The sequence below is a fragment of the Protopterus annectens genome, chromosome 9.part0, assembly GCF_019279795.1.
Source record: "Protopterus annectens isolate FY-2018-M chromosome 9.part0, PAN1.0, whole genome shotgun sequence".
NCBI lineage: Eukaryota > Metazoa > Chordata > Ceratodontiformes > Protopteridae > Protopterus > Protopterus annectens.
In genome coordinates this window covers 615,091,562-615,114,699 of record NC_056743.1, presented here as the reverse complement: position 1 = coordinate 615,114,699, position 23,138 = coordinate 615,091,562, and the positions used below count along the sequence as shown (strand labels likewise).

Genomic DNA, 23,138 nt, shown 5'->3' with positions numbered 1-23,138 from the left:
GCACATTTTAGGAAGGCAGAGGGAATGTTGTCAGGAGCATTAGAGCATGGTTTACGTTTGGATAGAAGTCTTTTTATGGAGTTAGTAGAGGCAGGTTTGAAGTCGAACAAGGGGGGAGTGTTATTAGTGGGGTTGGATGAGGAAGAGAAGAGGGGCTGGATGGTTAATGTTGGGGAAGGTCCTGGTCAGGTCAGAAATAGTTTCTAAGAAGAATGAGTTAAAATCAGAGGCTAGATCAAGATCCAATTTGCTTGGGTTAGGACAAGGATTATTTGTGGATCCTGGATTAAGCAGTGAGTTTATTGATTTCCAGAATTGCTTGGGGTTTTTGTTGTTGGACTGGAGTTTGATGTAGTAGGACTTTTTGTCCTTGGTTATTAGCTGTTTTGCTAGGTTACGTTGCTGTTTGTATTGGAGCAGGATATTGGGAAGTTTATCTTTTTGGTAGCGCTTCCAAAGTTTGTCCCGTTGGTGCATAATTTTCTTAGTATCTTTGGATAGCCAAGGAGCTGTATTAGTTTTTACCCTCTTGTGTCTAAGAGGGGCAAGGGAGTGTCTAGGAAGACAGAGTTGAAGTGCTTTGTAGCATTGTCAAGAGGAAGGGAGTTTAGTATTTGCCAGTTCATTTGTTTGAGAATGTTTGAGAATGATGTGGGATTGAAATTACTGAGGTTACGGGTATAAATATATTGGTGCTGGTGAGGGGAAGAGGTAATTGATTGATGAATGTAAGCTGGGAAATGGTCGCTGATGGAATTAGGAGCTGTGCCAGAGCTGGTTATTTTATTAGGATCAGAGACGTAAGATCCAGTCTAAAGTGGAACCAGGGGGATTTACTTTGTTAGGTCGGGTGACTGAGTGAATTATCTGAGAGAAGTTATACTTACATTGCTTTGCTTTCCCTTCACAGGTTGCAGAAAATACAGATGCAAGTCCAGCCACTTGTACGCACAAACAAAATACCTGCTCAGCTGATTTTACAAGCTCTAGGCTCCATACTAGTGGCTATCACATTAGTTCCACTAGCAAAATTCCACATGATACTTCTCCAATGGCTATTAACAAACCAATGGTCAGTTCTGACTCATCCCATGCACCACTTAATTTTCATTTCCAGCCGATGCAAAAACAGTCTTACTTGGTGGATGCATTCAAGAGAGATTCTTCAAGGTCATCCCTTAGTCCTCCCCCAGTCCAAGCCATAGTGACCACGGATGCTTCCCAGATGGGGTGGGGAGGGCATTATCTAGGGAAGAAAGTCCAAGGCACTTGGTCCCCTTCCATGGCCAACCTGCATATCAACGTACTGGAGCTACGGGCAATGCTTCTGGCATTGCAAGAGTTTCATTCTGCTTTACCTCTAGGGATAATAGCTATTCAATCAGACAACATGCTGGTAGTGTGGTACATCAACAAACAGGGGGGAACCAAGTCCTACCCACTGTTTCGAAAAGACCTTCAAGTCTGGCAATGGACTATATCTTCCTACCACTTTCTGAAAGCAGTGCACATCCTGGGGACTTCAAACGTAATTGCAAACAAGCTGAGCAGATGTATCCTTCTGCCACATGAGTAGTCTCTGAACTCTGGAGTAGAGAAGGAGATATTCCTTCATTGGGGCCAGCCTTGCTGCAACCTGTTTGCATCACCCCTCAACAACAGGTGCAGAAACTACTTTGCCATAATTCCCCCTCAGGGGAAGTTACCCAGAGACGCTGTTCTACATAATTGACCCCCAGGTCTGCTCTATGCCTTTTCTTCCATTCCTCTGAGCCCGATGTTTCTCAAGAAAGCATCTCGGTTGAGAAGCAAGGTGATTCTCATTGCTTCTTATTGACGTTGACAGATATAGTTTCCCTTCCTGTGGCCTCATCTGCTTTGCCTACCATGGATTCTGGACCAAGTTCCAGATCTGTTGTCCCATCTCCATGGACTAGTACATCCGATCCTTCAGACTCTCAAGCTGACGGCTTGGTTCCTCCACTTCCGTTAGTCACCAGGTATAATGCTATACTTACTCCCGTGTGGCATATTTTGCTGGCATCTCCTAAACAATCCACTAGACCTCTCTGCCTAAGCAGATGGAAGAGATTTTCTATCTTGGTCTCTGATAACACATTAGACCCCTTTTCAGTGCCAGTAGAAAAACTTTGGAATTTGTGGCTGCCATTTTTAATAAGGGAGCCTCTGTCTCTACAGTCAAAGTTATTTTAGCAGCGATTTTGAATTTTCGTATTAGTTTTGGAGACCAACCTTTGATTTCCCACAGACTTTGTAAAGCTTTCCTAAAAGGTACTAGGTGCTTAAAGCCCCATTTTAAAGGTCCTTTCCTACTTTGGGATCTGACCTTAGTACTGCAGTCACTTAAGGCACCACCCTTTGAACCAGCAGCCACCTGTGATTTAAATTTCCTGTCATGGAAGACATTAAGTCTCCGAATTACAAGCCCTATGCTCTAAAGCTCCTTACTTAATTTTCCATAAGGACTGTGTGTCACTCGGAGCAAATCCAACCTTTTTGCCTAATGTGAGCTCAGATGTTAATATCAGTCAGTCTATAGACTTACCAGTATTTTTCCCAAACTATTCTAACAAGAGCGTACTGCCTTCACCTTCTGAATATACATAGGCAGCTGCAATTCTATCTAGACAGAACAAAACAAATTAGACGATCGGATCAACTATTTATATCCTTCGCCAGTGCAACTATAGGAAGATCAGTCTCCAAGGTAACTGTCTCCAGGTGGTTGAGAGAATGCATATCCTTCATATACAAGAGGTTGAATATGACACTCCCAAAACCAGTCATGGCACATTCTACAAGATCAGTGGCAACTTCTACAGTCTTTCATTCCAAAGCTTCTATGTCAGACATTTGTGCTGCTGCAACTTGGGCTAAGCCTCATACCTTTATTACTCATTATAAATTGGATATGGTCTCCAGGGGGAGAGCATCCTTTGGTACTATGGTGCTCAGGAATGTCCTTCCTTAAGGCCTCCCAGGTTTCCAGGTAGCTGGGGACTCTGTCCTATCAGTCAAGAATAGATGATGATTGATGACATCTGATAAAGAAGTTATGTCTTACCATAACATTCCATCTGTGTTTTCAATATTCATCTATTCTTGCATCCCTCCCGCCTTTCCCCTCCTTCAGATTTCTGGTGGAGCGATATCATGTCCTGGGTTCTTATTGTTACAAGAAGGCTTCTGACTTTCATTGCACTATTATTCTGTGTAGGCAAACTCATTCTGAGGTAACAGGGGGAATTGTGGGTAGACTTGCAGCTTAAGAGATATTTGGCTGGAGCAAGCTGTGAAATGGCCGGATGAGTTCCGAGGATCAGAACAGAGACACATCAGTCAAGAATAGATGAAGACTGATGACACAGATGGAACGTGATGGTAAGACATAACTTTTTGTATGCTCCCATAGCCAATATTGGGCCAGTGCTAAAGGTAAACTTTTTTACAAACCATGTATTCAAGTTAACATCAGTTTGGCAAACTAGATTACATTTAACTTGAGTGGAATCCATCCCAGCTGCTGTGGATGCACAATGGTCTCTGTTCAGATTTCCATAATTCTGCTGTTGAAAAATTTGTGGCATCTCATTGTAGTCCAGTTCAGCATTAGGACTATCTTCCCCCTGAATTGAGATGCTGTTCTTCCTTCCGCTTTGCTTATTGGTATCTCTGCTCAACGAGGACTGCCACGCCTCCTGGTTGCCTGGCAACATCATCCTTGCAATGGCTGATACAGCTGAGCTACAAATGGGAGTGAGTAGCTCAATCAATTGGGTGAACTGACTGACCAACTTCCTTAAGTCTCCCAAATCACTGCCTCCTGATGCCATGTCTTTCAAAGTGAATGGAAGTCCAAAAATCTCCCAAAAATACCAACTAGTAATCTGAACAAGAGGGAGAAAATAGTGCCAACCACAGAACCAGTAATCCAAAAAAAGGCACTAAGGACCACACAAACGTGATCGTAGGAGCTCAGATTTAATAAACCATGGAGGCAAAAGTACAAACATAAGTGCTTAATTAATTAGAGTTTCATTCATCAGCTGCATTACTTAATTAAAACACTTCCCCCAATTTATAACCCAACTGATTAGCCGACAACCAATGAAATAACATTAGTAAAAAAAAAAACATTAATAGAAAAAAACACATACATAGGAAAAAACAGCTTTAATAGAAAAATTAAATTAGGCAAACACATACCTGTTAAAGTCATTACCAGACAAATCTTTCTATCATTCTATAATTTGCAGTATAGCATATGGGAATATATAAAAATTTGGAAATAAATAGTTATTAAAAACAATGGCATACATAGTTCCTTGGAGATCAGTGCTAATATATATTAATATATCAATAGCATCATCTAAAGACCTTTTGTTAAATTGCCATTAGATTGCAAATAGAACTCGTACTAAAATACTTAGATTACCTAAATATCCAAAAGGTAAATAATAGCTGTACCACACCATAAGTAATGTAAAATAATGTAAATAAAACCATGCTGTTTATTTGTTTACTAGGGAAGTCCGACTTGGAACAAAGCCAGTTTTCAGTGGAGGCCCGGGGAGAAATGCTCCAGACACATGTTTTTATAACATGGGAGGAAACCGGAGGAAACAGGAGCACCCGGAAGAAAACCAAATGAACGCAGGGAGGACATGCAGACTCCGCACAGAAGGCACCTGAGCTGAGAATCGAACCAGAGAACCTCTTGCTGTGAGCAACAATGCAACTGCTGCACTACTGAAATGTTGTATAGGGAACAGATGATCAAGAGAAGGTATGTTGGCAGTCAGCAGGGGACCCCAAAAAATATGTACAGAAGAAACAAAAGTATAAGTAGACCAAACTGGTATGTGCAGGGCATTTTGTAATTTGTGAAACTGGAACATTACTGAACTGATGAAGTTGTTGTGTCTTTCAGCTTTTCCCGGTTAGGGGTCACAACAGCGGAACTCCTGATTGGCAGTAGATTTTTACGTGCCGAGTTGCCAGCTCTGATGCACAACCTTTAACGAAGGTGCGCCCATTCACACATGTCTCCACACAGAAGACGCTCTAGCTGAGAATCTAACAGGACAGCATCATACTGTGAGGCGACAACGCTACCGCAGTACTGAACTGATGAAGTGTTGCTGACAAATTAGAAGTTGTAGGTGAAGATGTTAAATACAAGACATCCTGCCTACACGTGGACAATGCAAGGTGAAACTTTGTTTGTTTTAATTAATTTACCGGGGTGTTACACTGATCACTGTAGACCATTTGCAGGAACAGCCCGGATGAAGGGATTCACAAAAAAGAAAATAGAAATTCACAAACACATAGTAATGACAGAAGGTGGATAATCCCATTGACAGTTGATAAAATATGTAAATACTAGGAGCAGAGTAGAAAGTCAAATAAGATTTAATTTTAGTAGTAAATACGACAGGGAAGCAGCAGCTGAGAACATAGGATCAAAGTAAGAGTGGTGTAGGTGAGGAGGGAGTTAGGTTATGTGTCTAGTGGAAAGGCACTTGCAGTCAGATTTTTGATGAAAGTGTGTTTTGAGTTGAGCTCTGAAGGTGGAGAAAAAGGACACTTCTTTAAGGTGAAAGGGAAAGAATTACCAGAGTTTGGGTGCAAGAATGGAGAAGGAATGGTTGGTATAGTTGATCACAGAATCATAGAACATAAGTTACTAGGCTGTTGGCCCTAAGGCCTCTACAAGCCTAGAAATGTTATACCCTTGTTCCCTTATGGACCAAAATATATAGTCTATGTATCCATGCAAATCTAAGATCAGTACCACCTGCCCCGTCTTAAGAGGAACATAGGTGAAACCCCTGGTGTAAATTTATGATTTCCCATCCAATTGTCCAGTTTACGCTTAAATAAGGTCATTGAGGAGCTGTGGTTTACGTGACTTGGGAGTTTTTTCCAGAGGAGTGGCAATGTCTGGGAGACATGTCTGTCTCTCCAGCATGTCCTGTTAATTTTTTATTTTTATTTATTTTAGATCCAGAAAAGTCCAACTCGACACAGGTCCATTTTCAGCAGAGGCCCAGGGAGAAAAGCTCCAATAAAGTGCATGCAAGAAAATATACAATAAATGTAGCATCTAACAAAAAATACACATTACTAAGCTTAGATACAAGAAAATGTAGCATATACATATAAGCATGTATACATCATACAGTTTTTACAGCACCTAAGTCAGCATATTCAGCATTAGTACAGTAAAAGGTTTTTGCTACTAGTATAACCAATTATAGGGGAGAAGAAAGTAAAAAAATTGGAGACCCTGGTAATAGTTTATTAGTCTGAATCAGCCTGAGGAGTAGCATGAGCAAAGCCAGTTGTTTAAGTAGTGGGCTTTCAGGAGTTAATATTGCAGGTTAGGTTAAAAGGTTATACATATGTAGAAAATGTATGGTAAGGAAGTGTTTAGAGAGTGATATAAACCAAGGGAGTAGGTTGTCTGCACCATGGAGTGCTTCCAGCGGTATATTTTCTAGAAGTGGAACAGATTATTTGCATGTAATTTTCTTAAAATAGAAGAGGGGGATAAAAGGAGGGAACCTAAGTGAGTTGGGGTGGGAGGTAGAAGTTGTTGTACTAGGGAGGTTGCTGAATTAATTGAAAAAGTCAGAGACTGAGAGTTGGCCTTGGGAGGTCTGGTTGGTGATAGGAGAGGAGGTGAGGGCAGTGGATTTAAGGCATGTGAGAAGATTTATTTCCTGTCAAAAATGTTTGGGTTTGCCCAGAAGAGCAAGCTGCTTGACTTTGAAGTAGTTGGTTTTGTGCCTGCATATGGCTTGCTAAGCTTGGATTATGTAGAGAGGTAAAAGTAGTACGATTTTATGGTGAGGGGTTTTGTCTCCATGAGGACCACACATTGCCCCTAAGTTTGAACATAGTTTTTCAGTTCAGTGGTAGTCAGTTTTTTTTGTATCTGAAAGGGTGGTGTGTCAGAGGGAAGAATTTTTCTTGAAGTTGAAGGAAGGTATGTGTCAGAGCTGTTGCAGCCAAGTTGGGGTTCTGTAAGTTACTAATGGGAGACTTGTCGAAAGTTGCTAGGTGTTTTTTTTTGAGGTCTGAATGTTACTAGTTTGGGGCAGTTTTGGTGACTGATGGATAATTTGGAAGGTTAGTAGGCAGTGGTTACTGAATGAGGTTGGAAGAACAGATATATTAGAGGTGACGGTAGGGTTGTTAGTGATTAGCAGATGCAGGAGGCAGAGGTTGTTGGTATGGAAATTTGCATGAGTAACATCACTGACTAACTGTATAAGGTTAGTATTGGGTAGGAATTCAGCAGTTATAGCTCAAAGGACCTAGGTAGTTTAGATTAAAATCACCTAGAATTACAATATCTTTATAGTTTAGATCAGCTAAGGTGATAGTAAGAATAAGGGATTTAAATTTGTTAAGAGAGGCTGGAGATTGAAGTTAGGAAACTGCGATTAGAAGATGACTGATCCTCAAGGAGGGAAGGTTTAGAAGGATACAGTTGGGTTCAGTATCTGAGGAGGCATTTGCTTATGCAGTGATAGTTGGTTTAAGGTTGTTATTATAAAGAATGAGAATGTCTCTGCCTTGTCTACTGCTAGGTCTGGTGTCTTGAAGGTATTTCTAGGAGGGAAGTAGGTTCTGGAAATTAGGAGCGTTTTGTTTGAGCTGTATTTCAGTGACAGCTGTGCTTTCAGGTGAATGGGTTGTTAGGAAGGTATTTATCTGTTCAAGTTTATTAGAGATGCTTTGGGCATTAATTTAATGCACATGAGCGGGTGTCGGTGTCAACAAAAGTTGTCTGTGTTGTGTGTTGAGAGGAACCTGGTTGGACTCAATGTTGGGTCTGAGGAGAAGTATGAGCAGGATAGGGGTGAATTTATAGAGGTGTTTAGGAAGCCTGAGATGGGGTTGTTGGGGTTTGGTAGGTTTGCAAATGAGAAAGGGGATCTATTAAAATGCATTATGGCACTGTGTAAAGAAGCAGTGAAACGAAGGGAAGATGGTGAAAATGTTAACATGTTTATAGTTCATTTTTTAAACAGCCATATCTGTTCAGTAGTGTTTGGAATGACTGTGGACTTGTGGTTTGGTGATGATGGTGGTGAAACAGCTGGCACCGGGAACAGGAACAGTTTTGAAAATGGCCCTAAACTATGTGTGGAGTATGAAAACTGGGCTGGATGAAAATAGAGATTGTAAAGTTTGTTGAGTTGAATAAAAAATTAACACATGATGAATGGGATGTTGTGAGAATGGTGATGCCAAGCCATTGTGCTGAGGATTATCAGTGGTGTGTGTGCTTAATATTATTAAATGCATAAAATGTGGAAAGGGCACATTTATATGTATGTATACAGTATAAAATTGATATTAAAACACTGATGGTGAGCAGGCATATGGCGGATGTTATTTTGTGACATGAGGGTTTTTCTGATTGTATCATTTTGTTATTGTACCTAAAAGTGAGAATGCATTATATTGTTGCATGAATAAGGAAGCTATGATAATGTGCAGCCAGTGAACTGTGAGATGGGATATGTATAATCACTTAAGCTATGAAAACATGGATGTTTTTTACAGATCACAACGTGTGCCATTGTTCTTTGATTTTGAGGTGAGGATAGTGACAAGAGTTGCTTAGTATATAGAAATGACAGTCTTTGGAATACTTGTGTCTGGAAGTTAGTTTAGAATGGATGAACTGTAATATTGTGGGATGACAGCTGGTGTTATCAAATATCAAATCCTGGAAAGGATGTTTACACTGATGTTCCACTCACCAGACTAGACAAGGAAAAAGTTACTGTCAGCTGCCTGTCAGGTGCCAGGATCTGCCACATAAAGCATGCACTAAGGTCACTCCACAGCAAGTACAAATATGACTCTTGTCATTTTCCATGTTGGTGTGAATGACCTGAGACATACCTCCCTGGACTACATGAAAAGAGATATGGAGGAGCTTTCTGATCTTGTAGCCCAGGCAGGTATGACCCTAGCCCTGAGTAGCATCCTGCCATCACCCAGAATGATACCACAGTACAAGGACAAAATGGTTGACTTCAACAGTTGGCTAAGCTTCTGGTGTCATTCTAAGGGGATCCAGTATATGTCTGCCTGGGATGACATGATCGACAGACCACGATGCTTTGCCAGAGATGGCCTGCACCTGTCGCCCTTGGAATTCCTGATGCTCACTAAGGCTCTTGCCACCCCTGTAGTGCCTTTTTTTAGGCAAGATTCAAGTGACAAATTCACCACCATAACAGGTACAATCAAGCAAAATCTGAGGGTAATGCTACTTAATGCTAGAAGTCTAAACCTCAAATTGCACTCACTCGAGGCACTCCATAAAATGGAGAACATCGACATCTGTGCAGTGACAGAGATCTGGTTCAAGGCTCCAGAGAGCACCCCTGCATTACCAGGCTATACTTCATACCATACCTTTCGGCCACCTAACCTGGACTGAAGCACTAAAGGCGGAGGCGTGTCCATATTCATTAAGGATATCCACACCTCCAGGCTAGTTCCTCAGCATAATGCATCTGAGATTATTCAAGTGCAACTAACTCTGGGCAAGACCGCAATGCAAATTGTAGCTTGCTACAGATCCCCCACCACGCCCCAGGATTCCCACTCCTCATTTCTTGATGCACTGGAAAATATTAGTGTACAACCTAACACCATAATAATGGGTGATTTCAATTACCCCACCATTAACTGGGAAAACTACTCATGTACCACCTCTCGTGCTCACCGTTTTCTGGAATTCATAAATTCCAATGGCTTGGATCAACTTATCCACACCCCCACCAGGGGCAGCAATATCCTAGACCTGTACCAACATGGGCAACTGGTGTTCCACACCACAGGTCAATTCCTTGTTGGTCAGATCCGACCACAAGCAAATCACCCTAGACATCCACAGCCCACCCCACCCCCCATTAGGAAAACCACTGTAAAAAAATTCTCCAAAGCCAACTTTGCGCTTCTTAAGACAAGAAGTGGCAAATTTCATGACACCCATGCTGACGAACAATAGAGGTACGACTGCTGAATCCTATACAATTGCACTTTATAAGCACTTACATGAGTGCATGGATCGTGCAATCCCTAACAGAACCAAGATGCTATCCTCCAAAAAAAGGAAGCTGATCTGGTGGTCCCCTGCTATAAACAAACTCTACAACAGAAGAAAGAAACTGTTGCAAAAAAAGAGTAAAATCCCATGATTGGAGGAACTCCGTGGTCAGCCTCAGTAAGACGCTGAGATCCCTCATAAAATCCTCCAAACCTAGTTACGAATACAAAATCGCCACTGATTCTAAAGACAACTACAAAGCATTCTATAGCTATGTCAAGAATCTCAATGGCAACACTCAGATCTGCTCTGAGTTACAGCACAATGGCACTAAATATACAGAACCAACTGATATTGCCAACATCCTGGCAGATAGGTTCAGTGCTAACTTTATCCCTCTCTCATCCCCTAAAGGGCCCATCTCTATACTGGAAGAATGCAAAGTTCCTGTAATCATGGCTGCACAGGTAAAAAAAATCACTCTCCAAAGCCAAGAACACAGCATCCATAGGACCTGACAACATCCCAGGCTGCGTTCTACATGAACTACAGAATGAACTGGCACCCGACCTAAGTACCATGTTCAGTCATAGCCTCACCTCAGGCTTTGTGCCCACTGAATGGTGCACAGCAACGGTTATCCCACTCCACAAAGGGGGAGCCACCACGGACCCCGGGAACTATCACCCCATTAGTCTGACAAGCCTGGTCTGCAAGGCTATGGAGCGTATCATCATTGAATTTATAAACAATGACATTGGTAATCTCCAAACTCTGGACCCTACCCAGTTCAAGTTTGTAAAAAGAAGATCATGTCTCCTAAACCTGATAGACTTCTTGGAAGCGGTCACAAAAGCCGTAGATGAGGGTAAGGTGGTTCACACAGCCTATCTAGATCTTGCCAAGGCTTTCGAAACCATCCCCCACTGTGGAATTATAGACAAACTCACTAAACTTGGTATAAATCTCTATGTCACAAGATGGGTTGCCGACTGGCTCACTGACAGAACCCACACTGTGAAAGTAGCAGACTCTAAATCCAACTTCAGACCAGTGACAAGTGGAGTACCACAGGGTTCAGTCCTAGGTCCTCTCCTGTTTGGTATCTACTTGTCTGAAGTACAGGCTAACACAGAAGGTCTTTGGCTAACAAAGTTTGCAGATGACTGCAAACTAGGAGCCATAATCAAAACTCCTAACGATGTGGACATCCTACAAAAGGGCCTCACTGAGACAGATGCCTGGTGTCAAAGCCATGGCCTCAAGCTCAATGCCAAAAAGTGCATTTTCATCCCTTTTGGTAAAAACTCTGTACCCATGAACTACAACACAGGTGGTAGTCTACTTAACACTGAAAGTGTGATAAGAGACCTTGGGACACAGGTGGACAGTAATCTCTCCTTTGATAATCACATTGCCACAGTAGTCAGGAAATCCTTCTACGTGGCACACCTCATCACAAAAGAGTTCTCATCCAGGAAACAAGAGGTAATTGTTCCCCTCTACTCTTCACTGATTAGACCCATTATAGAGTACAATGCCCCTTTTGGTATGTACCTCACAAGACTACTACAACAACTGGAAAGGCCACAGAAATACCTCACAAAGAGGATTACTGGCCTCAAACAGATGCCCTACGCAGACCATCTCAAAAACCTCCAGCTTTACTCTTGTCACATATCGCCTACTCAGAGGTGATCTCTGCCTAACATACAAAGCTATGTCAAACCCAGAGCAGTTGGACATGCTCCACATAAAGAAATCCCAATCCCTCCGAGCTGCACTCTAGGGACCTAAACCTTGCCACCAAAATAAACAGAACATGCTGGAGGGATAGATTTCTGTCCCAGAGACTTCCCATACTCTGGAACAAACAACCTATCTATATCAAACAAAGCTCCTCATTAGCACTCTTCAAGAAAAATCTTGATGACTGGATGGGAGATAGGAAATTCACCCTGGGAATCACTTCTGTGGCTCTGCTTGACAGGGGCACAGGAAAATAATTTTCTTAGGTGGCAAAAGCCATGGTACTGTTTGGCTAGGCTTATATAGGCCCTAGGGCCAATAGCCTAGTACCTACCTATGAACCTATGATCTGGCTGTGAATTACTTTGTGCAGTATCAGTACAAAATGTAGAGGGGAAGCATGGAATCAGCCAGACTGTGAATTGTAATGAATTGTTTAAATCAAAATGTCATAAAGAGAAAAGTGCAGTAATGATGACCATACCTCCCAACCATACCAAATTACTCAGTTTTTGCAGAGTTATGGGGTCCAAATAATGGGGTGCCACAATTCCCTAGTGGTATCCCTTCATTTTTTTCTTTTTATTTTTCGCGCTTTGTGAGCTGACATCATCACGTGTGCAATGACGTCAGTTCCGTCAGGGCTGCCAGCCTGTCAGAATTGAGCTCAAGGAGCTCGCGTTTCTGGCTGGAGCTCGCTTGGCTGTTCAAATGTTTTGTTTGCATTGTGCATGTATTTCCAGCTCTGGTTCGTATGCTTTGCAAGTGGGAACAGCACTCCGGGAGAATGGTAAGGATTTAGGAGGTTTAAGTAATGGAATAGAAAGGATGGATTTAGAAGGCCCTGGAGCGAAACGGTGTGCAATGCAAGTGAAACAGACTTGAAGTAAGGAAAACCGTGTGTGTGTGTGTGTGTGTGTGTGTGTGTGTGTGTGTGTGTGTGTGTGTGTGTGTGTGTGTGTGTGTAAATGCCCCCATTTTAATACACCTGGTGGCTAGAGGTACTCAGGCTCAAACACTATACCTTGGGTAAAAGGTAAAAAGAGCCTAAAGTTCCTAGCCATCACCACTTGTAAATTTGTGCCTCATATTTTTGATCTGTTCCTCATAAAATCTGTGGTTTTCAGGATTTTTGTGGCAAATCACTGCAAGTTTGAATTCATTAAATAATGAGAGGCATTTGAATTTCAGACTTCATATTCTTCAGAAAGTACATGGTAACACAAAACCTTTTTATTCTAGCAATTATCTAAGTTTATAAAATCAGTATTTGAAATTTGTCCCTATTTTGGGGTTGTATACCCCCATTATTGGCTTTTCCCAGGTTTTTTGTGCTAAGAGTTCAGCGCTATGGTGAGAAGTGAGAACTGAAGTTGTATTTCCCCATTATTGGCTTTGTCCAGGTTTTTTGTGCAAAGAGGTTGAGAATTGAATTCACTAAATGAGAGCCATTTAAGTTTCAGTCTTCCTATCTTGCAGGAAACTGCTGATTTGGCATAGTGGTATGTTGCTCTGACTGTAGTGCACACGGTCCTGGGTTCAAGTCTTGCCAGTGAAATGCATGGTGGTAACACAACATTTTATTTTAGCAACTTTCCAAAATTCTAAAAGCAATGTTTAAAATGTGTCCCTGTTTTTTGGCATTTTGACCCCCCCCCAAAAAAAAATTGAAATTGAAAATAAGTGTGAGAAGCTGTGCAAGATGCCTCTGGCTTACACTACTGTCATTCTATTTATAGCGTGGGTGTGGAAGTAGACTTTTATGATGGAAATGTTCTGAATTGGGCAGTTTTGTCATTATTGGTTCATGCGTTTTGTTTCATTGCCTGCAGCCTACTGGAAAAATGTTCAAACAATAAATGTAAAATGCGCTGTGTCTTACAAGTCCTGTATTATACAAGGAATATAATTTAATAAAGTCAGGAGGGTGTATAAAAGAACACATGTATGTTTCTTGTTTTGTGTGCAAGAGGCCAATGATTTGAAAACAACTCAAAGGTAATCTTTGTCCACCACTGGCCTGATGCATTTTCTTTAGATGTGGTGTGGGTTTCAATGTTGTTTCAGTGAATGTGAGTTTCAAGGGCAGAGAAGTTTTAATGCCAAGTCTGTTTCATTGTTAGACAGTGTTGCTTTGTTTAGCAGATGTCTATTGGTGTTTGTGCATTGGGCTGTAAAATGTAAAAATAAAATCCAAATAATCATTGCTAGAAGTAAAGCAGTATGCACACATTAGTGTTTATGGCAAATGGGGTGAAATAGCCAGGTAATGTGACAATGGAATGGCTGCAGGGGGACTCTGGTGCCATATTTTCTTTGTCTGTTATTCAGTTTGCATTTGAAACTTGGTATCCCACAATCCCATTGGAGTGGGCGGGGTTACATAATTTTGTATGCAAATGTTGTGTTAATCAGCAAGATTTGTACCTGTTTTTCATGGGCCTTGTCCAGATTTTTGATGATTCCAGGTTGAGAGGTATGACAATGACAATTCCCTGCTTTACGCTGTACATTTAATGCAGATGGTGTTGAGTGCAGAATACATTCAGAGGACAAATCTCTGCATGTGTGTATATAACAGTGATACTCAAGCTGCTGATGGGGTGTGGGATTTCAAGATGCCATTTTATGACATGATCATGCTTATTCATTGCAGCTGTTTATCTCCTCTAAAACAGAAACAAGCAATAGATTATTGCAAATGTAGTAAGATTTAGAGTTGGAGGTGAACCGTAGCCTACTGCTTCAATGTAAGGCAGAGTAAAATTGTTACTCAAGAGCTGATTTAAGCAGTGGATAAAGTATTTTGTGGAATTAGCAGTTTATAATGTATTTTGGGATAGTATCACTAGTAGTGAAATGTGTTAAAACAGTTTTATATTCATACAAGTATTTATTTATTTATTTAAGCATTAGGTAAAACAGTAAGGCAGATGAGGTATGAGGAAGTAAGTGCGCAGTGATAGGCTAGATGTCTGAACAGGAGGCGTGTCATAATTTAACTGTTTCACACAGGAAGTGTGTCTTAATTTAAGTGCATGTTTGTGTAGCTATGCAAATATGTGTGTGTGTGTATATATATATATATATATATATATATATGTGTGTGTGTATATATATATATATATATATATATATATATATATATATATACACACACACACACACACAGTATGTGTGTATTGATATATATATATATATATATATATATATATATATATATATATATACAGAAATATATATAGATAGATATACATGCAAGCACACACAGAAGAACGCTTTTGCTCATCTTTCAAGGACTCCAGTTCACTTTGAATAAAATGTGTAAGTAAATTGTGTCTTATAAATAAAGAATGGCTGTAGGAGACAGTAAAATATGGATTCTCTTTATAGTCTGTGTTATTCAGTGATTCTGTATTCATATTTACTTTTTCTTACTAATTTTCCATGCATAGCAAAAAAAAAAAAATATAAAACCAAATTTAACATAGGAAGATAAGTACAGCCTCTGAACTGAGTTTTATTTAAGCTTAATGTATCTTATGTGATTGTTTTATGTGTTTCTGCTGCTGGACAATAAACTGCTTTTATTTGTTAAGTTAAATTAACACTATGTTCTTATTAATAACTGAAACATTTTCCCTTATTACACCTTACAGAAAAAACTGCAACTGCTGCTCTTGACAAAGGTTAGTTATTTATTTTGATTTTTTTGCTGTAGATTTTTGATAATGTACAGTATTTCTTGATGCTGTAAGAGAGCTGTTGTACATGTACTAGACCCCCAAAACCTCCTGCTATCTAATCATCCATCTTCTATTTGACTGATTCAATCCCATCTTGTGGGAGTGCCAAGATCCTGCAATTTCTTGTATGGCAGGTGATTATTTCAAGGAGGGCTGTAGTTGCATATACTAGTGAGGGTGCTGCCCTTGAAGGATGAGAATTGGGAAAGAGAGCATCACATACACAACTATGGAGAGGATTTTTGCTCTGCCTGGGGAGCAGATCAGAAATGGGGTAGAGCATGTAATGACATCACAAAAAATCACTGTACAAATTATTGGCTCCACCTCCCCATGCTGCTGTTTGGCAGAGTGTTCGTAACACAGGATAAACCCACCCATCTCCATCGGACAGTGATTTGATCATTAGCAGAAGCCCACTTTTACCCCCCCCCCCCAAAGAAAGGAGGGCTGATGTTGATCACTTAGTCTACTCTGTCCCATCCAGCTCCTATAGTAGGTAACCTTCTGGAGGGCCAAGATTGAATGCTGAAGTGTCAGTTACCCAAGTTTAAACCCCACTGATGGTCTGAGTTCCTACACAGGAAATCACTGTCAATGAGTTCTGCCAGAAGTGATTCCCTTTTGGAGTGAATTTCCCCCTTTTCCAAGTTAGTGCAGTTGTGGAGTTGGTAGATGTAAGTTCAGGGTGTGTGAAGCTTGCACCCCCATATCAGGGATTGCAAGGAGGTTTGATCCATTCATAGTTGAAGTTCTATATTGTCTGAGCTGCTAACTGATCTCATGTCATTCATTGGGGTCATAGTCAGGGCTCTATCTCTCTATGCTACTGAACAGGGCCATCTACTAGATTTTTTTTTTATACAACCTTATATGGCTTTAGATGATGTTTGAGCTATCCAGGAATTGTAACCTGATGGGATTACTCCATAGACTTTCTGTAATAAAGTTTCTTAAAATTTCGCTGTGGTCATCAGAAAGTCAGTAACATATCTGTACTGTAGCAGTTCACAAGAATATTGTCACTGATCATGTGTCTCTAAACTAAACTTTTGCTGCTCTGTTTAAAAGTTATAATGCAAACCACGTTCCATATGATTAACTTTCTTTCCATTGGGAGGTCGAGTTTGTCTATAACAGCTTCTTGCTCATGTTAACTACCTTCAACATAAATAAGCCTTTAATATAAGGGCTTTCTGCTTTCTAGAAATAATGTGTAGATTACATTAAAATCCAGTGATTAATAGCAAAATCCAATGATTAATAGCAGAGCATCAAAAGACTAGTTTCAGATTAGAAGAACTCATGCAGTTCTGATGGATATTATGGCAAAATAAACTGCCTTGTTTATTTCTTTGTCTGGTGCTCTTTTAATACAATTGTTGTGTCTTCTTTCAGTTTCAGATAAAGATGAAACAAGTGACCCACTAATCGAAGGTAATTATATATTTGCACTTGCAATGCTGTATAGTATGTAACTGATGCTTGGTTTGTGTCTTTCCGGTTTTAGGGGCAAATGGTCTGACAGACAGAGGTAGAAAGGCACAATGTGACTTCCCTGTGAAAATGGACATATTATGCATTTTTTATTGCACAAGGAGCTCCGAAACCTTTCTTTTATCTGCTAATGATTGTTTTGATTTGCTAAACAAACAAATTTCCATGCAAGTGACAAGCTAGTTACATTATTGTAATATCTTTAGAAATGTTCTGGGTTTTAACGTGACTATTGGCACTAGAAATTCACATTCCTTTAACAGCAGAACAGCTATTTAAAGAATGAGTGCTGTAAGCTATAGTTGCAGAGTGACAGTTGTGATTAGTTGGTCAACTGAATATGCGAATGATGTGAGTAAGGAGAAGGAGTGCCTGCTTTTGGATTGCCAGGTACTGCAGTACAGACTAGATGGTGACAGTGGCATAGCTAGGGGGTCGAGAGGTGCAGTCCACACAGCGTGGAACATTTTAGGGGCGGCAGACTTCAAAAGGACTAATTAATTAATTAAAAAAAAAAAAACTTCGTAACACCAGAGTGGCAGCGCACTTCAGTATAGTGTTTATGTGGAGGGGGTAGCCCAAGGCAGGCACTAGGATCTAGAGGAAAAAGCTAAAAAGGTGTCTTCTCCTTTAAGCAAAGCTATGCATGTGTTACACGCACAGTAATGCGGATGAAAACCTACTTTGGACTCTCGCGCGCAATTTAAAATAGCCGTTCCATCTGAGACTGAGAGAGAAGGTAAGCAAATAAATTGTGTGTGTGTGTGTGTGTGTGTGTGTGTGTGTGTGTGTGTGTGTGTGTGTGTGTGTGTGTGTGTGTGTGTGTGTGTTCATTTTTAAGTTTTTTTGGCTTTTTTAGCTACTCCTTTATTTTTTCCTTTCAAAATAAAATAATCTTTTATCAGATTTCTTCTGCCAATACTATTAATATGTATATCGTGGATATTTGCTGAGATATGACTTGCAATGGCTATATAGATCACAGATTCCTATATGTTATCTGTTAAGTTATAGCTAAATACTTTTATTAAACACAGTTTGTACTTGCCCCTGCTGCATTACAAACTCATGCAAAATATGGATGTTTCTGTAGATACCACAATGATATTGCACTGCTTATAGATGGACTTCTGTTTTATTATTGGCATATTCCAATATCTGAATTACAGAGCTGCGCATATCCATAGAAACATAGAAAATAACACAGCTTTAAAGCCTCTAAATATATATAATTCCCCCTAATAGTTGGTATGACTGGTTTATTCCAAAAACAATGAAGGCAACTTCATAACTAAATAAGTGATTGACTATAAGGTGTAGATTTTCAGAGCTTCTTTTCTGAACGTGTGAAACCACATAACTAATTTTGCATTCTAACCCATTTAAAGACAGAAAAAAGCTCATAGTGACATAAACTAATGTGGTGTACTTTTCATACTTTTCATTGAGTTTATTTTCTGCACTATATTAGACTAATTACCCAGTCAAATTGCTATCGGAGAACAGTGTACTGACCCATAAATGTCAAGTAATGATGCTGAAGAAGTGCTAGCTCTGTTGGAGTAAGGAGAGTAGAGGGATAAGGCCCTGACTGTAAATGAGGTACCCCAGGATCCATTAGAGACTGGGGCATGTTTTGGAGCTGGTATTGGGAAAAGAGGAGTAATGCAGTTCTACCATTACAGCTTTCTTTTAGAGAAGGTTGTGAAAATCCAAAGCACATGTTCTTACATCAGAATCATTGGTGGAGAATGGCAACCACATGGGACCACTGGCTTCAAGGAGGCAGGGATGTATTGAGAAGTTACTAACACACCCTTACTGATATCCACTGCATGTAAAACCCTGGAGTACAATACTAGGCATGGGCAAAGACTTAAACTAAAAGCCTCTGTTCTCGACAGATAATGGCAACACTCTCTCTTGTGGGGCATACTTCTCCCAGGGAAAATGTGCTGTAGGGCTCTCACCTCTCACAATAGTAATAAAATGGATTAATAAAGCAAATGAAGAAGAGAAGTTTGATTGTCACTCTGGGCAGGAGAAAAAAGCAAGCAAAACATATCTAATGGTGCTGAAGTGTGACAAGCAGCTATGATGTATGGATTTTAGTAACATGTATACATTTTATTTAATGCCATTCAGCCTTTGAGCTGATGATACAACATGCAGTAGGAGGAATTTACAGAGAAACAAAGCTTTGCAAGCAGTGCCAAGGTAATTCTTAATGAAAAAAATGCCACCTACTACTATGTTCAGTGAAATCCCCTTTCTTTATAGGGCAACTCCATCCAATAGACAACAGCTCTTTTCCCCTAGAGTATATTTCCTTTCTAGAAAATGATACTCACACTCTCACATGTAAATAATATTTCATTATTAGGACTTCGATATGTTTGTACATTGTTTTAACTATTCCATTAATATTCAAGCAAAAAAATTTTTCTTACCAGAAAAGAAAAGCATAAACCATTCTTATCTATATCACATATTCCAGTGTGCTTTACCTTACTATGCATATATTCATACTAAATCTACTTCTGTATATTATCTTGAATATTTTAATTCTACTTTTTCTGTCCAACAATCTTATCCTAGTGTGATGTTTATATATAGCAGGTGCTCCGATAACATCCTTAAAGCTCTCTGTCAACAAACAAGAATTTATGCTTGATTTGTTACCCTCAGTTAATATAATGTGGCAGGCAAATCCCTATGTTTCTATCGCTCCCTTTCTTTAAACTATGTAATGCCTGTCAAAGTCTCTCGTATCTTATTTCTGCTAAGCATGATTGGTCTATTTTTAGCCCCATTAATTGCTAAAACAACTCTCATCAAAGGAACACACGAAGTAAACATTAATCTTTCAGTGCTACTCTGTTCATCTTTCTTTCATAATACATTTAACTTGACGATGTATCATGATCTTGCTGTTCTTAAGCATTTTATCTAGTCTACACATCAGAACAAACAACAAGATTACAAGCTGTCATATGTTTTTTCTGTCTGTTCATTTTGAAAGATCATCCATATCAAACCAAATTCAGTTTGTGTTGCCTTTCTTTTCTGATCATGCCATTTAAAGCACACTTAACACAACTGTCATCCACCCATATCCATTCATCTCTTCAGTTATATAACTTTCTTCTGGCTTCAGCATACTAGCATTTCACTGATGTTCATCGTGCATACAGCTGCAGTCATTACAGATGGGTTATCCTGCCGTCAGGCGGGTCCTCGGTCAGCAGAATTCCAAAGTCTAGGTCCGGCGTCGGTTGTCGTCGCTTCTTCCCTGACGTCAGTGCGGCAGGGGTATAAAAGAGGCAGCCGACGCCATTTTCTTCAGTCTTTCTTGCCGCGCGGTGCCCAAAGCAGAAGCAGTTCGCAAGTGCCGGTTGGCCAGCTCCTGAGATTTACAAACTGTATTTCAGCCGAAGTCTTCTTTAAAGCTAAGTACCCCATTGGGGAAACTTTTCTTGCCTCAGTCCGATGTCAGACAAAGTTAATAATTGCATTTCTTGTGGGAAGCAAATACCGCATAAGGATTTTCACTCTTTCTGTATACCTTGCTTAGGGCCAGACCACGACGTCTCGGCCTGCTGTTTTTGTGCTAGGTTCAACAAGAGCACTATTAAGCGCTGGGCGGAGTTCGCCCTTCATTATTTTGGCAAAAAATTTAATTATATCATGTCGTCGGATACACCGACACCAGTTTCAGGAAAAAGACGCAAAGACAAGGACTGCCATCCGAGGTCCACACCGAGTATTGAGACCACGCTTAAGCCGACTACCGGTTCTCCGGTTCTCAGCGAGGTGCCTACACAGCCCCTGACTACCGATGAAACTATTTTACCAGTGTCTTCAGTACCCAAGGTCGCAGGCTCCTTGGTCTCATTTCCCACTGCAGATACCGACGCCACTCTTGGCGGGGAAACAGAAAATTTAGTGAGGCCTGCCATTTCTGAAGGTATCTTCAGGCCTTTAACTTTCTCTATTAAAGCCTTCACTAAACCTAAAGCTACCATCAAAACTAAAAAACAAGGCCCTCAGACCTCCTGTCAAGGCCCCATGCCTAAAAAACAGATGCTTAAAATGGCTGAGGATTTGATAACTCTCATCAGGGGTTCTCAACCACCCTCTGACAAAAGACCCAGATTGGAGGAAGACTACCCTTCTTCAGACCAGGCTTCTATTACCTCAGACCATTCTGAGGACCAGGATTATGCCTATTCCCCTTTTGAAGACTCTGATGCTGAGGAGTCTATTCCCTCAGTCTCCTCCCCTGAGGACTACTCTTTTGGGGAAACCCTGCATACATTGAGGGAGCACTTCCACTGGGAAGGCCAAGATTACTCAGATTCCAAGAAAAGGCTCAGGGAATTTCTACTGCTCCCCCAGCATAGGCCCCTGGCCATCCCTCCTGTTTTAGATATTTTGGATGATGTGTACGCAGAAGCCAGTCTTAATCCAGATTCTTTACCTCCAGCCCCTGTTAAACCAGACAGGTATTACCGGGTTCCTGATTCTCACCAGTTCCTTTATAAAAGCCATACTGCTGACCCAGAAACAATTTCACAGGGTCCCAAGGGATAAAGGCCTCTACTGCTAAAAACCCTTTACCTTCAGAGAGAGATTCTAGAGCATTAGAAAGGTGGGGGAAAAAGGTGTATACATCAGCCACTTTAACCATGAGGGCATTAAACTGTCAATTTCATATGTTAAAGTACCAACAGTTTTTGTTATCCCAGCTGAAAAGCAAAATGACACAAACAGAACAACCAGATTTGAAAGAGTTGCAGGATTTTTTGCATGGAGCAGAGCAAGTGGGTAAACATACCTTGCAGTGTGGTTTTGATGCTTTAGAGGCCTCATGTAGAGCTGCTGTCACAGGGTCTGTCATACGTAGACATGCTTGGCTCAAAGAGCAAATCTTACCAGATCATGTCAAAGCAAAGTTATTAGATGCACCACTTCAAAAAGATGTATTGTTTGGTGTTAAAGCTGAGTAGGTACTAAAGAAAATGGAGGAAAAAGCGAAATCTATGCAAACAGTTAAAGTTTTTTTGCAGGTGCAACCTCCACGCTTCAGCAGAAACTGGCCTTCAAAAAATTGGTCCTTTCCAGCCATGGACAGACCTCAAAGGGGCAGATACAGACGCCCAAGGGGTAGAGGACAACCTCAAGGATCTTACAGAGCTAGACAGTGGCAAGCACCAACCCCAAGAGGTGGAGAAGATAGATCACAGTCATTTAGAAAACAGACACAATGACTTCCCCCTATGCCTGCCAAACAAAGCTATAATGGCAGCACATTTGGGCTGAAAACTGGCATTATTTTCAAAAACTGGCACATTGTTAAAAAAAGACAAATGGATTCTGGACATTATAGACAGAGGCTACAGGTTCCACTTTCACACCCTTCCAAAAATGAGAAGCTTGCCAAACCTGCCACAAAATCAATGGGCAGAGGCACAAAGACAAGTTTCTGCTCTCATGGATATGAAAGCAATTCAAGAAGTACCTGCAAAAGAACAAGGTCAAGGTTTTTATTCCAGACTATTTCTGGTACCAAGGAAGGACAAAGATTGGAGACCCATCTTAGACCTATCCATCCTAAACCCATATCTACAGGTACCAAAATTCAAGATGCTCACATTACAGCAGCTTCTTCCCATGCTGTGCAAGGAGTCTTGGCTGGTAACGTTGGACCTCAAGTAGGCATACCTGCATGTCCCTATCAGACAAGATTGCAGAAGATACCTCAGATTTCTTGCAGGTTCAACCCATTTCCAATTCTCTGCATTGCCCTTTGGCTTATCTACTGTGTCCAGAGTGTTTACGAAATACCTGGCATCAGTAATTGCCTTCTGCAGACAACAAGGAATACAAATCTACCCATATCTGGATGACTGCCTGATTCAAGCGGACAGCAAGGACATTCTGTTGCAGCATCTGGCGTTTGTAATAAAACTGTTAAACTACTTGGGATACAAAGTGAACAAAAAGAAATCAAAACTAATACCTTCTCAACAGATAATTTT

General features: G+C 40.6%; 1 protein-coding gene across 1 annotated transcript in view; it reads left to right on the top strand.

Annotated features, from left to right (window-relative positions):
- Positions 1–23,138, top strand: part of LOC122810551 (major histocompatibility complex class I-related gene protein-like) — a gene marked incomplete in the record, with an annotated part of 1,143,023 nt that overhangs the window by 998,134 nt on the left and 121,751 nt on the right. The window contains 2 exon segments of the mRNA XM_044082133.1: positions 15,514–15,543; positions 16,999–17,037. Of these exon segments, the coding sequence (XP_043938068.1) occupies positions 15,514–15,543; positions 16,999–17,037 (69 nt within the window).